Consider the following 14,986-nt stretch of genomic DNA (forward strand, 5'->3'; position numbering starts at 1 on the left):
TTCCAAGTCGGGGAAAGCAGTGATTTTGATTTTTTTTGTCGAATTTTTTCCAAAAATTACGAAATTTCATTTAAAAAAATCAAAATCACTGCTTTCCCCGACTTGGAACCACTTAACATTTTTTTTAAATGACACACGACAGTAGAATAAACAATTATCAAAAGAAAAAAACGACTACCGAGGCAAAGGAATTATTAATTTACTTAAAATTTCGTGATTTTTGGAAAAAAATTCAAAAAAAAAATGAAAATCACTGCTTTCCCCGACTTGTAATGACTTGAAATTTTTCTTAAATAACGTCTAATGCCAAAATAAACAATTATCTAAAGAAAAAAATGACTACCGAGGCGAGGAAACATTAATTAATTTGAAATTTTTGGAAAATTCGTGATACAAAAAAATTAAAAATCACTGCTTTCCCCGACTTGGAATCACTTAAAATTTCTTTTAAATAGTGTCTAATATTAAAATAAACAATTATCACAAGAAAAAAGTAACTACCGAGGCGAGGAATTATTAAATTAATTAAAATTCTCGCATTTTCCAAAAATCCGTGACAAAAAACCAAAATCACTGCTTTCCCCGACTTGGAATTACTTGAAATTTTTTAAAATAACGTCTAATGCCAGAAAAATCAATTATCAAAAGAAAAAAATGACTACCGATGCGAGGAATTATTAATTTAATTGAAATTGCGTGATTTTTAAAAAAAATTCGACAAAAAAATTAAAAATCACTATTTTTCCCATGTTTTTTTTATTTTAGGGTTTAGAGGGTTTACTTGGGTTAAAAGTAAACAAGAAAAATTTGTATCCTGAGAAAATTTTTTTTTAAAGTTTTTTGTTGAATCAACGTTGGTAACTTATATATATATAGGGGAGAGGGCCCCAAGATGGACACCTCTTCGATTGATGGCTCTAAAATCCAAACCGAAAAAGATATGTTAAAATGTTTTATATACTAAATGAAAGTACAATTTATTAGGTAACTTATGGCCACTGAGATACAATTTTATTTTGAACTTAAACATTTTTTATAGCATTTTTTCTAATTGTTAAAATTTTTGCCCAAAAAAAAAGTGGCCCCAAGATGGACACCTTCTTAAAAATCACTTTAAAGTGTGGTAAATTAAAGATAAACATCCTGTATTAATTTTTAAACTAATGTTTAATCATTTTATTCTATTTACTAGGAATAACATTATTAAAAATCTTAATTTTATAACTTGAGAATAAAAAAAATAACATATTTAACTTTAATTTGACAAGTTAAGATATATCGATATATCGAATTCTCTATCGATAGCTCTACATTCCATGGCAGTAAAAATAAAAAATCTCAATTACGAGGCTTACAAAATTATTAAAAAAATGTGTAATCGAAAGCATGAAAATAAATACATTGAAAAGTGGTGTCCATCTTAGGGTCTCGAAAGTGTCCATCTTAGGGTAAATGACATCATTTTTTGAAACCCAGAAAAAAATTGTATACAAACAAAATATTAATAAAATCATTTTAGAATATTATTATATGATAAATAAATAATATTATAACGATAAATACCTATCTAAAATCAAAAATTTAAATAACTTTATCGACTTGAGAAAAATCGGAAATAAAACTTTTTTTGACAAAAAATTCAGGTGATATGCGCAGTAGAAAAAAAACTGGTTTTATTTTTCAAATATGCATAAAAATCTTCGTCTATACAAACAACAAAAATAAAAAAATTGAGAAGATGCTGTCACTTTAAACAAAAATTTTATAGGAAATGTCCATCTTGGGGCCCTCTCCCATATATATATATAGTGTATTCCATTGAATTTGTAGGGACAATTTTCTTTTGGGGGAGAAAAATAAAAATAGAAGAAACATGAAGGTGAATATATGCGGAATTAAGGATCTCATAACACGATATTTGATATAACATCAAGCTCTTTTGATAGATTTATTTTATGGGCGCCGCCTTTGTCAACGCAATTCAACCTCGCAAACAATAGCCAAGTGTACATATAGGTCTGTCTAACCTTTCTTTCTAATGAACGCAGATAAACAAAGTTTAACAAAATGTCACTTTCTTGAAGGTCTAGTTTCATATCACGCCCAAAGTTTTGTTTTATCAGTTAGAACTATTTATATACCTACCTTCTTTTCTAATTAAATTACAAAACAATACTTAAACAATATTAAATTATTATTAGATTATTAGTTTATTATATTATTATTAATAATATTATCATTAGGGGCCATCCAAATCATACTATTTTTGGCTATTTTTGACCCCCCCCCCTTCCCTGTAAAGTGTGACGTAATATATGGACGACCCCTTATTATTATTTTTTTTATTAATATTATTATTATACTCCACAGTAAAAGAGACCTATTCACTAAAAAGAAATGTTGGGTTACGATTATCATCGTTTTACCTTCCTTCATTAGTGAAACTTTTTATAATTTTATAAAATAAAAAATAATTTGTAAACAATATTTTTTACCTATGCAATATGGACTTGTTACTTTGGGGTTTTTGGGGTCGCTGAATACGAACGTTTCAGGTAAATCTAATTAATTTTTTTTAAATTTGTCAGCCATATTGGATCCGCTATTTTGAATTTTTGAAAACTAAGGTGAAATTCGTATTCAGCAACCCCAAAAACCCCCGAGTAACAAGTTTCAGGCGAATTGGGTAAATTTTAAAACAATCGACGCCATATTGGATCCGCCATCTTAAATTTTGAATATTTCCGAGTTTTTTTTTTTTATTGTTTAACATTATATAATATTTTTTCAGTGTGTTAAAGTTGTTTTCTAATAGAATCTTCTGCTTATTTTTATTTATATCTTGCTTACAGTCAGTTTTTGCGAATTTTATTAATTTGTGAAGAAACTTGACGTGATGGCGCAAAACTGAGTTCGGATTCGAATTCAGCGACACAAAAAACATAAAAAACATGGTCCGGTCAATACTTAATTTATAAAAATTTTGTGGTCCTGTGTAGTTTTTGGGAGATAGTCCCTTTCACTATGGAGCGTCACATATTTGTATACATATATATATTATTATGTGACGCGCTTCGAAGAAAGGTACCTAAGAATTAAAGAATTTTAGGTTATGTTTGTTATTTTTGGATTTAAAACGCACAAAAAGGATTAATTCCTAATATAAATCACTGAAGTTTAAGCCTTTATTACATATAAAGTAATTAATAAAAACTGAGTTTAGTTCTAAACAATTAAACAGGAACTTTTAATTAAGGAAAAAATATCATAAACATAACCTTAAAACGATGGACTACTGAGTTTTATTATTGATACTGTTAGTAATGAGGGAAGAAAGACTAATTTTTATTGAATTAGTTACAGTTTTTCTAATAATATATCAAATTGAGACAATAAATGTATCAAAACTGTAGAGATGCAACGTTTTGATGCTACAATGGTCTCAATTTGAGAATCTTAAAAAAACTGTGGCTAATTTTTTAGCAGAATTTCAGAAATTGCTAATTATGATTCACTAAATGAATTAGTAAAAATATATTATCGACTTTTAATAAAACAGTTGAAAATAATTTATTACTTATACAAAAATACTGTTAGTTACGTTCTCTTTAAATTATAAGCATGCTCCCAAAAAATCATAAGTTATGGTTGTTAATTTTTCAGTAGGTACCTATAGTTTTGAAAATAATTGAATTTCTGCAATCATTTGTAACTTCTCCAAAATTCAATTTTTTTTCTGTTTTTAACTAAAATTCTTCTATAAATCCATTATTTTGAATAATTAATTAAATATATATATTAAAAAATTTAACTAATTTCAAAAGGATTTTGAATTATTAAAATTTTTCAAAAATCTACGTTTTTTAAAATTTCTAATCAAATTCATTCAAAATTGGAATTTTATAAAATTTCAAATTAAAAGCTTTTAATGGTCATCTATTTATGAACATTTTAAACGCAGCTCTTTTAAAATTGAATTAATTAAATTATGAAATATTTAAGTAAAATTGTTCATTAAATAATTTATAAGTAATAATTTTATAATAGCTGTTCAAGAATTAAGTTATTTAAAAAAAATTATTGTTAGAAATAGAAAGAATTGAAGGATTTGTATTAGAATTCGTGGTAATTTCATAATAATTTATGAGTTAAACAAAGAAGACCCCAAAATTCAGAATTTTTTTATGAATTCAAAAAATTTTATTTTTTACAGTACTTTTAATAAAAATCCCTGACCTGTGGCAACCCTGAATTATAAAATGAAATTTATGAAATTAATTAACTATAATAATTTGAATGTTCTTTCATTCTTTCATTCATTCACTTTTTCTGTCCCACACACTCTAAAGTTGTCTTTTGTTTATACTTTTGTTTTTTGTTATCTTTAGATAGATTGTATATTATATTATTGTTATAATTATTTTTATTTTTTAATTAATTCAAAATTGTAATGACAAATCACAAATAGAAATCATCAGAGTTTTTTTCACTTCTTTTCATTAAAAGACTAAAATTTTGTTAAATATTATGTTTTGTCAAATTGAAATTATGCAGATTTTTGTTCTTTACTTCTAGACAAAATTAGAAAATTGTGATTAAGAAATAGAAAATTGATTTATTTTGCATTATTTTTGTTTATGAGTCACAACTTTTTTAATAAAATTATTATTTTGTTTTAGAAAAAGTAGAAAAATATTTGCACAATTCCTATTTTTAATCTTATTTTTGCAACAGCATTTTCCACAGGAATTAAGACATTAAAAAATTTCAAATTCAAACCTTTTTTAAATTAAACAACTATATAGTAAAAGTTTGTTATGTTGTTTTTTTAATGTTTTTTTATGTTGAATGGAAATACGAATGCAACGCAGTCGACCGCGAAACGATTAATAAAGGCGTTACTGTAATTATAATATTTAAAAACAAAAAAATATCCAATTCCAAAATAAATAGGAGAGCTATATAGTTGTTATTTGTAAATAGAAAAAAGGTGGCGGGAAAATTTCGGCAATGTTTACAACAGGTTGGCCAACATAGAAGTCAGCTTATTTCTATATCGATCTGGTGATGGCCCAGTGTAGTCGAAGCGCGCATGGCGACGCGCGGCCACCACCAAGTCTTTTATGTATCGCTACGCCCCCGTTGTCATCGTAGCTATGATCTTAGAGACCCTTTTATCGCATCGACGTGCTTAAGGCGAGTTGTATTTTCCTCCTTACAACATATGTCCAATTTCTAAAACCGGCGAAGAAACAAAATTAAAAGAGAAAAAAATAGTGCGCCCTTATTTTTCAAGTGCCCGTAATATTCCATTTTGAATTTTTTACTGAAATTTAAAAAAAAAAAAGTGTACTCCATTTATTTTTGTGTGTCACCAAAAATTACGACTGAATTCAAAATTTAAATTCACCGATCTATCAACTGTTCTTCAATAATTTTACACTTTTTTGTCAATTCGGACAATGTGTTTTATGCAAATATGAGGGAGAAATAAAACAGGTGTGTTCATGATTCAATAAGCAAATGTATCTCTTTTTGTGTCGACGCAAGTTTTTTGCGCATTCATCTCTATGTGCGTTTTACGCTTTATTTTTCGCCATAATACAGAGATTATGATAAATCGTTTTTTCTCATTCTTTTTTCCGTTCTATAAAATTTTATCTATTTCTTTTTGTTTTAGAAACAAATTTTGTCTATTTTTTCGAATAATTATTTTATTTTTATAAGAAAATTTTTTTTATTCAAAATAAATTGTTATATTTGAATTTTTTTTCCCATTGGTTTCATAAGTTTTTTGTGATATCGAAATATGTTTGTATAGAGAATTTGTAATTTTCTTTTCAAATTAAATTTCAAAAGATTTGAATAAAAGGGTGTGCAATTTAAATCAGCTTTATTGTCGTTTGCTCAACGCCACTTGTTGACAACTTCATATATATGTCGTTCGGTCACTAAACTTTACTTCGACCGTCATATTTTTATTGACTTCTTTTTGCCATTCACTTTTTTGCACCAAAAAAACTCAAATTAAGACTTTCTCTTCCAAATTTATGGAGAACAATAAATTTCTTTTTGTAATATCCTGTTGCAAAATTGTGTTACAATTTTTTTTTGTCACAGAAACGAGAAATTGAAAACTTTATTCCAAAATAAAAAAAAAATATTTTTAATAATTAAGGAAATAACTATATACAATCACTGGTAATTTTTTATTCTACATTAAAGTGGAATTTTAAAAATGAAAACTTTACTTAACCGTGAATTATTTAATTTTTAATTTTAAGGAAGTTTTTCGATAAAAGTATAATTTTTTATTACTGTAGTATAAACTTTAAATTATTAATGAAAGTTGATGAAGTTTGCAATTTATAAACAAAAAAAATATTTTTCTTTTCTAATTTTTATAAATTTTTGGGTCTCTGAAGTTAGCGTCGTCGCTGAGCCGCGAAAACAATTTTTTTATCACGAAATCGAAAGAAATGAAAAAAATGGTTTCAAGGGTTTAAGGCTAAAAAGTGTCTTGATGGTTTTTTGATTTTCAAATTCAATGAAAAAAGTGAAATTAGTGACATTTTTGTCTCTAAAAAATTGCAAATTGTAATATTTTTCGACGCTGAACGTCAACGCTAACTTCAGGGACCTAAAATTTTAAATGAAGAAATTTTTTTTTAAAAAGTTTTTTAGTCAATAAATTATTTTTTAAAAAAATTGTAGGGAATATTGATAAATTTTTATCTAAACAAATTTTTATACGGTTTTATTGATAAATACGTTGCAAAAGAAAATTAAGTGTAAAAAAATTCTTTTCAGACTTTATTATTCAATAATTTTTTTTTTTTAAAACATGTGTAAGGAATTTTTATAAATTTTTGTTTAAAATAAAAAATTTTATTTTCATAATTATTTCAAAATTTTTATTGATCAATAATTTATTTAAAAAAATGTGTTAGAAATTTTGATAAATTGTTGTCGTAAAACTATTTTAAATATTTTTTTTTTACAAAATATCGTTTGCTATAAATAATTGAAAGTAAATAATATATAAAATTAAATTGAATAAAAAATAATTAAAATAAGCGAAAATTTTCCTTCGTTTGAATGTTCAAAATTAAAAGAGAATAAAAATAAAAAAATTTTGTTTGTACTAAGTGACAAATATTCACTTTTCAATCATTGTAACTTTTACTTTAATTTTATTTCTAATAATATCAAAATATTATTATAAATAAAATAAAATTATTTATAAAAATAAATACAGCAAGAAAGAAAAAATAAAATATACAAAATTTTATTTTTTTAAATTGTACTTTTATTTTTTTATTATTAATAATAATTTTGATATATTTCATTACCTGAACTTTATTTTTTAGTTGTATTTAATTTATAGTTTTAAATTTTACTTTCACGTTTTTAATTAAAAAAAAAAAGAATTTTGTAAAGTTAGATAAATTTTTATTTATATTTTTTTATTTATACTATTTTATCATATTAATTATAATTACTAATTAATGAATTCTGCTTAGTATTAAAAAGATACTTTGGTATATAATTCAATTAACTTTCTTCCCCAGCGCAGCGATATTTATTTTTACGATGTGACATCAAACTAATCAATAAAACACTAATGAAATTACTTTAATTGAAAAAGCGTGAAGAAAAAAAATATACAGCTTTTTAATTAGTAATGAACAAAGTGCATAAACTCCACCAAGAAACAATAATTATATTAAGATTAAAAGTGAAATATGCATAATTTCGAAACTTTTGATGAATAACTTGTCAAGAGAGAAAATAATAATTGCCTTGTGCCTTTATCAATATTTTAAAATAGATTCATTCATAAAATTGTTGTAGGCGAGTGTAAGAGGAAGAAGGAAGGAAAAGACAGGTGGAGAGCCTGTTGAATGATGAGTATTATGTGGAAAGGGGGCAATTGGGGGGAGGAGGAACGAGTTCAAGAGATGGAAGTACTGGTCACGGACATTGAGTAGTCAATTAAGCGTGGAATCGTGTCCCCAGTTACTATCTATATAAATATTGCATCAACAAAATGAGAGAAACTATTTTTCCTCTGGTCCATCACTTGAACCTGTTTCTCTCTCTCTCTCTTCCTCTGTTGTTCTCACCATGATTGATTAGCAATCATACACGACAACTCACTTTTTTCCACAATTATCAACGTTAAATAATACCACTTCTATCTACTTTTAATTACATTAATTGGAAATTTCATCTATTAATAAAAACTTAACTGCAGCAATTTAATCTTTTACGATACTTATTTTTTTCACGCCGCAGAAAATAATTCATCTTTCTCCTCTTTTTGTGGTTTTAACGGTTTTTTTCACTATACAAAAATATGAATCTATTTTGTATCAGACAAAACAAATGCATTTTCAAGCTATTGGAGAAACACCTTTACAGTTGAGTGCGTGAATACGATTTCGACATTTTTCAGTAAATTTTTTTTTACTGACAATTGAAAATTCTCGTCAAAATTCCAATTATCTTTAAAAATAATAAAATTCTCCTCCGAAATTCAATTATTTTCTAAAGTTTTCCTTAATTCAATGATTTTAGAATATATTTTAAAAAAATTTTCCAAAAGAGTCATTCCATTATATTTCGACTAAAGTCGTTGCTGACTAATTTTAAAAAATTATAATATTTTGCAGGAATGATGTTAAAGATATTAGGATCACCGAACAAAAAGAATTTTTTAAATATTTTTTATATTTATTGTAAAATAAGCATCTAAAGTATATGAAGTCGTAAAAACTGTCACATTTTCATCTATTAGAAAATATTAAAGAAAACACATAATTTACTATAAAAATGTAAAAAAGTTATAAGAATTTATTAAGAATGAATTGTTTTATTATTATAAATTGATAGAAACAATTATTAATAAGAAATATTAAATAAAAAAGGATTTTAAAGTTCACCTGCCAAATAACCTAATTTTGCAAATTTCATTCACTAAATGTGAGAAAGAGAAATCATTAAATTGAATAAAACCTTATGAAATATAAAGAACCTGTGATTAACTTTTAGTTTTTCTTATCACTTTCTTCCTTTTTTCTTCATAAATGTTAAAAAATAAGCAATTAAAACTGGCACTTTGCTTATTTTCACGATTTTAAAATGCAAATAACTTCTGCCCAGAAAAATGAAAAATTACGAAAATTGGACAATAATTATTTGATCACTAAATACACTCACTGGAAAAAGATTTTCTTTGGTCCCGAAGCTATTTTCCGAAATAATTAATTTTAAACTTTTCACTATTTCTATCAGGTTAATACATGTGATTTTTTTAAAACTGAAGTTGGTTCAAAACGATTAAACAAGAAGAGCTAACTTCGTCCTTTAAAAAACACATGTATTAACCTGATAAAAATAGTAAAAAGTTTAAAGTTAATGAATTCGGAAAATAGCTTCGGGACCAAAGAAAATCTTTTTCCAGTGAGTGTATCTAGTGATCAAATAATTATTGCCCAATTTTCGTAATTTTTCATTTTTCTGGGCAGAAGTTATTTGCATTTTAAAATCGTGAAAATAAGCAAAGTGCCAGTTTTAATTGCTTATTTTTTAACATTTATGAAGAAAAAAGGAAGAAAGTGATAAGAAAAACTAAAAGTTAATCACAGGTACTTTATATTTCATAAGGTTTTATTTAATTTAATGATTTCTCTTTCTCACATTTAGTGAATGAAATTTGCAAAATTAGGTTATTTGGCAGGTGAACTTAAAAATCCTTTTTTATTTAATATTTCTTATTAATAATTGTTTCTATCAATTTATAATAATAAAACAATTCTTTCTTAATAAATTCTTATAACTTTTTTACATTTTTATAGTAAATTATGTGTTTTCTTTAATATTTTCTAATAGATGAAAATGTGACAGTTTTTACGACTTCATATACTTTAGATGCTTATTTTACAATAAATATAAAAAATATTTAAAAAATTCTTTTTGTTCGGTGATCCTAATATCTTTAACATCATTCCTGCAAAATATTATAATTTTTTAAAATTAGTCAGCAACGACTTTAGTCGAAATATAATGGAATGACTCAAAAGAATTCAATTACTTAAAATTAAAACAAATTTTGATAAAATTCTTCTCAAAAAATTCAATTATTTTCAAAAATAATAAAAATTTCTCAGGAATTCAATTAACAAATTTTTTTAATTTTTTCGCAATAATTCAATTATTTTCGTAAGTAATAAATTATTTTCAAAAATTTTTTTTTAAATTCTCGTCAACATTTTAATTATCTTTATAAATGAATAGCAAAATTCTCTGACAAAATCCAATTATTTTCAGGAATTTTAATAAAATTCATTGCAAAATTCAACTATTTTCATAAATAATAGTATTCATCACAGGAATTCAATTATTTTCAAAAGTAATAAAATTTAATTATTTTCAAAAATTTTAATAAAATTCATGGCAAAATTTCAATTATTTTCTAAAATTTTTCTTAATTCAATGATTTTCAATATTCTACTATATTTTAACCAAATATCTCAAAAAAATTCTATTATTAAACAAAAATTTTGTACAAATTCTATACAAACATTCAATTATTTTCCAAAAAAAATAAAAATTTCACAGTAATTCAATTATTTAAAATAGAATTTGCATAAATTTTTTCAAGAAAATCAAATTTCTTAAAATTTGGCATGAATTTCTTCGCAGTAATTCAATTAGTTTTCATAAATTTTAAAATTCCCTTCAGGGATTTAATTATTTTCATAAATAATAATATCACTCGGAGGAAGTCCAATATTCTTTCTTATAATATAAAATAATGATTTTATCTTTCTGACATTTTTAATTATTATAAAAAATGAAGAAATCAATCAGTCGAAGACTCGGAGTGTTTGATTTCTTCATGTTTTATAGTTATGAAAAATTTAATTTATGGTTTTAAGTAAAATGTTCTCTTATTTGACTCGGACTGGTTACATTTTTATCAGTAATTGGTCCGTAATTTTTAATTTTTGGTCGTTAAAGTCCGTATTTTTAAATACTTTCACTGGTTCGAGCCCTGCCTTTTTTACATCATGCTTTGCATTCGCGAACGACTTCGCAAAGCAGTTGTGCGATGGTCTTAAGGTCATGTTATTCAGTGTGACGTTCTTCCGTAGTAAGTTCGAAATTGAGAATTAGAAGTTAAAAAAATAGAGGGAAAAAGCAAAAGTACAAAAATTGCAATTAATAATTAAAAATGTGGTAACTAAAAAGAAAAAAGAAAAGCAGAAAAATAGGAAACTGGCGAAAGTTAAAAATTTGTCATCGTGAATCGCTGGCTTATTTTGAGGTCTATTGTTATAGTGATGAGTAGGCGAATGAGGGCGTTTGTAGAGTGGTCGAAAATAGGGTGAATTGTACGATGAAAATAGAGGTTGCCCGGGGCGGAGGAGGAGGAAGCCCGCAGGGTTGTCACTTGCACGAATTCATGAGACATAATACACACAGAAGTGAGTCAAGGGTCCTCGAGACTTGTGCCCCACGAGGACTCTACGAATAGTTCAAATTTCAATGAAAGCCTTAATTAACATGCTAATTTTCTCTCCTCATTCCCTTTTCCAGTTTCTATATACACTCTTCCCACAAAAGACCCCTTTTAGATTCAGAGACAAAGTGACTGATAGTGGATCTCAAACTATTGTTCTTGTCTTATCTAAATGATTTATCTTCTCGGTATATATCAAATTTTCTCTTTATTTTTAACGGAACTTCTATAAATAACTTTTAGACATAAATTATATTTAATTTTAAATGAATCGTAAATTATTTTAATAAATCTGTAATAATTGGGGCGATTGTGACGCACTTTGTAAAAGGGGCCGAAGGGACCCGAACAGGACCTGAAGAAAAACATTATAGGTTATGTTTGTAATTTCTGGAGTGGGCCTTCAAATTAACATTTATTTCTTTTTCAAATATTATTAGAAAAATATTGGGTCGTATTAATTAATTTCCATTTGAAATTTTGGAATTTTTCTAATATTATTAGAGTGAGTATGAAATCGGATTTCGGTTTTATTCATTTAAATAGTGCGTCACTATTTAAAAAATTAAATTCTAAGTTACAATTTAAGAATAAAAAATAAATAATATTTTGAGAGAAAAAATTGAAAATTTGTTTTTTTGAATATTTTTCAGAGAGGTGAGGACAGTTGCGCTGAACAAGGGCTTATCGGGGTTGGGATTCAATATCGTCGGGGGAGAGGATGGAGAAGGCATTTTCATATCCTTTATCCTAGCCGGCGGTCCAGCGGATCTTAGTGGTGAACTTCGACGGGGCGACCAAATACTTAGCGTCAATGGCGTCAACCTCAGGACCGCCACCCACGAGGAGGCTGCGGCCGCCCTCAAGGTAATGTTCCGAAAATCTAATTAACATGCCCATGCAGTCGATCAAACTAGTCGTCCTCGCTCAATTATTCTCTTCTACGTACTTCAAAAAAAAAACTTAAATTATAATCCACTTGTTTTTGCTTCAGGGTTGCCACAAGTCAGGGAAATCAGGGAATTTTAGAATTCATAAGAAAATTCTGAATTTTTGTGTGCACGCCATCTGTGATCTGTGCCAGTTTGGCGTATCTGACGTGCATTATGTACGTCTGATATCTCGAAATGGCACCTCAGACGTGCAAAATGAAATGTACTGCTGTTGACACTGTCCTCGGCGCATCTAATGTCCCGGAATTTTTTCCGTGTATAAATTATCACGAATTCTAATACAAAACCTTCAATTTCTCATGTTTCTAACAATAAGTTCTTTTTAAATAACTTAATTTTTCAAGAACTATCATAAAATTATGACTCATAATAAATTATTTAATGAATAATTTTACTTAAATATTTCAAAATTAATTCAATTTTAAAAGAGTTGCCTTTACAATTTTCATAAATAGAAGAAATTCCAAAGGTTTTAATTTGAAATTTTAGAAAATTTCAATTTTTAATGAATTTAATTTGAAATTTTAAAGAACTTGGATTTTTTAAAAATTGTAAGTAATAATTCAAATTCTTCTGAAAATAGTTCATTTTTAAATAAATATTTAATTAATTATTGAAAATAGTAGATACAATAACCTACAATATACTATTTTCAAAAGTAATAAAATTCTTCGCAAAAATTCAATTATATTCGAAAATTTAAAAAAATTTTCGACAAAATTTCAATTATCATTATAATTAATAAAATTATCATCCGGAATTCAATTATTTTCAAAAATTTTAAGAAAATTCTTGGCAAAATTTCAATTATTTTTAAAAATTTTTCTAATTTCAATTATTTTCATTATCTATGTACTATTTTAATAAAATTATCCAAAAGAATTCAATTATTTAAAAAAAATTTTAATAAAATTCTATGTAAACATTTAATTATTTTCAAAAATAATAAAAATTTCACAGAAATTCAATCATTTTCATAAATAATAAATTTGTTTTAGAAATTAAATTATTTTCATAAATAATAAAACACATCGCAGAATTTCAATTACTTTTAAGTAAATTTTAATCAAATTTCTCGAAAAATGTAATTATTCTTAAAAATTTTATTAAAATTCATCAGAAGAATTCAATTATTTAAAAACTTAATGATAAACTTCTTCATAAAAATTAAATTTTAAGAAATATTTAATTATTAAATAAATTATTTATTTTTGTATTTAAATAATTAAATTCTCGTAGAATTTTATAAAAAAATTTGATTAAAAAATTAATTGTAGTTAAAATTTTAGATACAAATGATTGCAAAAATTCAATTATTTTCAAACGTTATAAAATTCTTCTCAGAAATTCAATTATTTTCAAAAATTTTTAATATTTACTAAAAAAAAAAAAATTTATAAAATTCTACTCAAATATTTAATTATTTTCATAAATACAATAATAAAAATTCGACAGGGATTCAATTATTTGCAAAATTTAAAATTTAATTATTTTCATAAAAATAAATAAGAAATTCAACAGGGATTCAATTATTTGCATAAACAACAAAATTCTTTTTAAAAATTCAATTATTTTCATAAATAATAAAACTCAACGCAGAATTTCAATTTTTTTAATACATTTTTTATCGATTTCCTCGAAAAATGTAATTATTTTAAAAAATTTTATTAAAATTCGTCAAAAGAATTCAATTATTTTAAAATTTGTTAAAAAATTCTTTATCAGAATTCAATTTTAAGAAACATTCAATTATTCAATAAATTTTTGTTTTTTGTATTTAAACAATTGAATCCTAGTAGAATTTTCTAATAAAAATTGATTTAAAGATGAATTTCAGTTAAAGTTTTAGATAATAATTGAATATTGAAAGCATTATAGGATGAATTTTTAGAAACAATTGAATTTGGAAAAGGTTTTAAATTTAAATCTTTGAAAATTTAAATTTTTCATACTTTTAATTAAAAATTTTGTAGAATTAAATTTTTTGAAAAAGTTTAATAGAATTTTTTTGAAATTATTTAAAGTTTTTATTTTCTAAATTTAATTGAAGAATTTCCGAATTTGAAAATTCTCAAAAAACGTTTGCAAAATGTTTTAAAAATTTTTGATTTAAAGAAGAATTTTTGCTAAAAATTGTAGAAAATTATAATTGAATTGAAATGATGAAAATAATTTTGAAAAGGTTTGAATTTGGAATTTTCAAAAATCTTCATTTCTATGAGAAAATAATAATGATTAAATATTTATTTAAAAAAGAAGTTATTGATGTTTTTGAATAATTTTATAATTAACGAAATTCGTTAATAATTATGTAATAAAACATTATTTTGAATATCTAATCATTTTTAGAATCAATCAAAATATTCTTCAGTGTCAAGGAAAGAGGCAAAATTTTGTCTGGAAATCAGGGAAAAGTCAGGAGAAAAACAAAATTAAATTTTTGTGGCAACCCTGCATAATGATAAAATTTCTTTTTCACAAAAGCAGTAAATTGAGAAGCGTAATA

The 14,986-nt window shown here is 24.7% G+C and overlaps 1 protein-coding gene across 4 annotated transcripts in view; it reads left to right on the forward strand.

The window, feature by feature from the left end:
• The window catches only part of LOC122510014 (disks large 1 tumor suppressor protein), a 1,103,313-nt gene that overhangs the window by 1,066,382 nt on the left and 21,945 nt on the right, over positions 1–14,986 (forward strand). For all 4 annotated transcript variants that reach the window (XM_043624398.1, XM_043624394.1, XM_043624397.1 and 1 more), the window contains one exon: positions 12,181–12,394. In XM_043624398.1, the coding sequence (XP_043480333.1) occupies positions 12,181–12,394 (214 nt within the window). The remainder of the gene's footprint in view (positions 1–12,180; positions 12,395–14,986) is intronic.

Source organism: Leptopilina heterotoma, unplaced genomic scaffold (genome assembly GCF_015476425.1).
Source record: "Leptopilina heterotoma isolate Lh14 unplaced genomic scaffold, ASM1547642v1 Lhet_65, whole genome shotgun sequence".
Classification (NCBI taxonomy): Eukaryota; Metazoa; Arthropoda; class Insecta; order Hymenoptera; family Figitidae; genus Leptopilina; species Leptopilina heterotoma.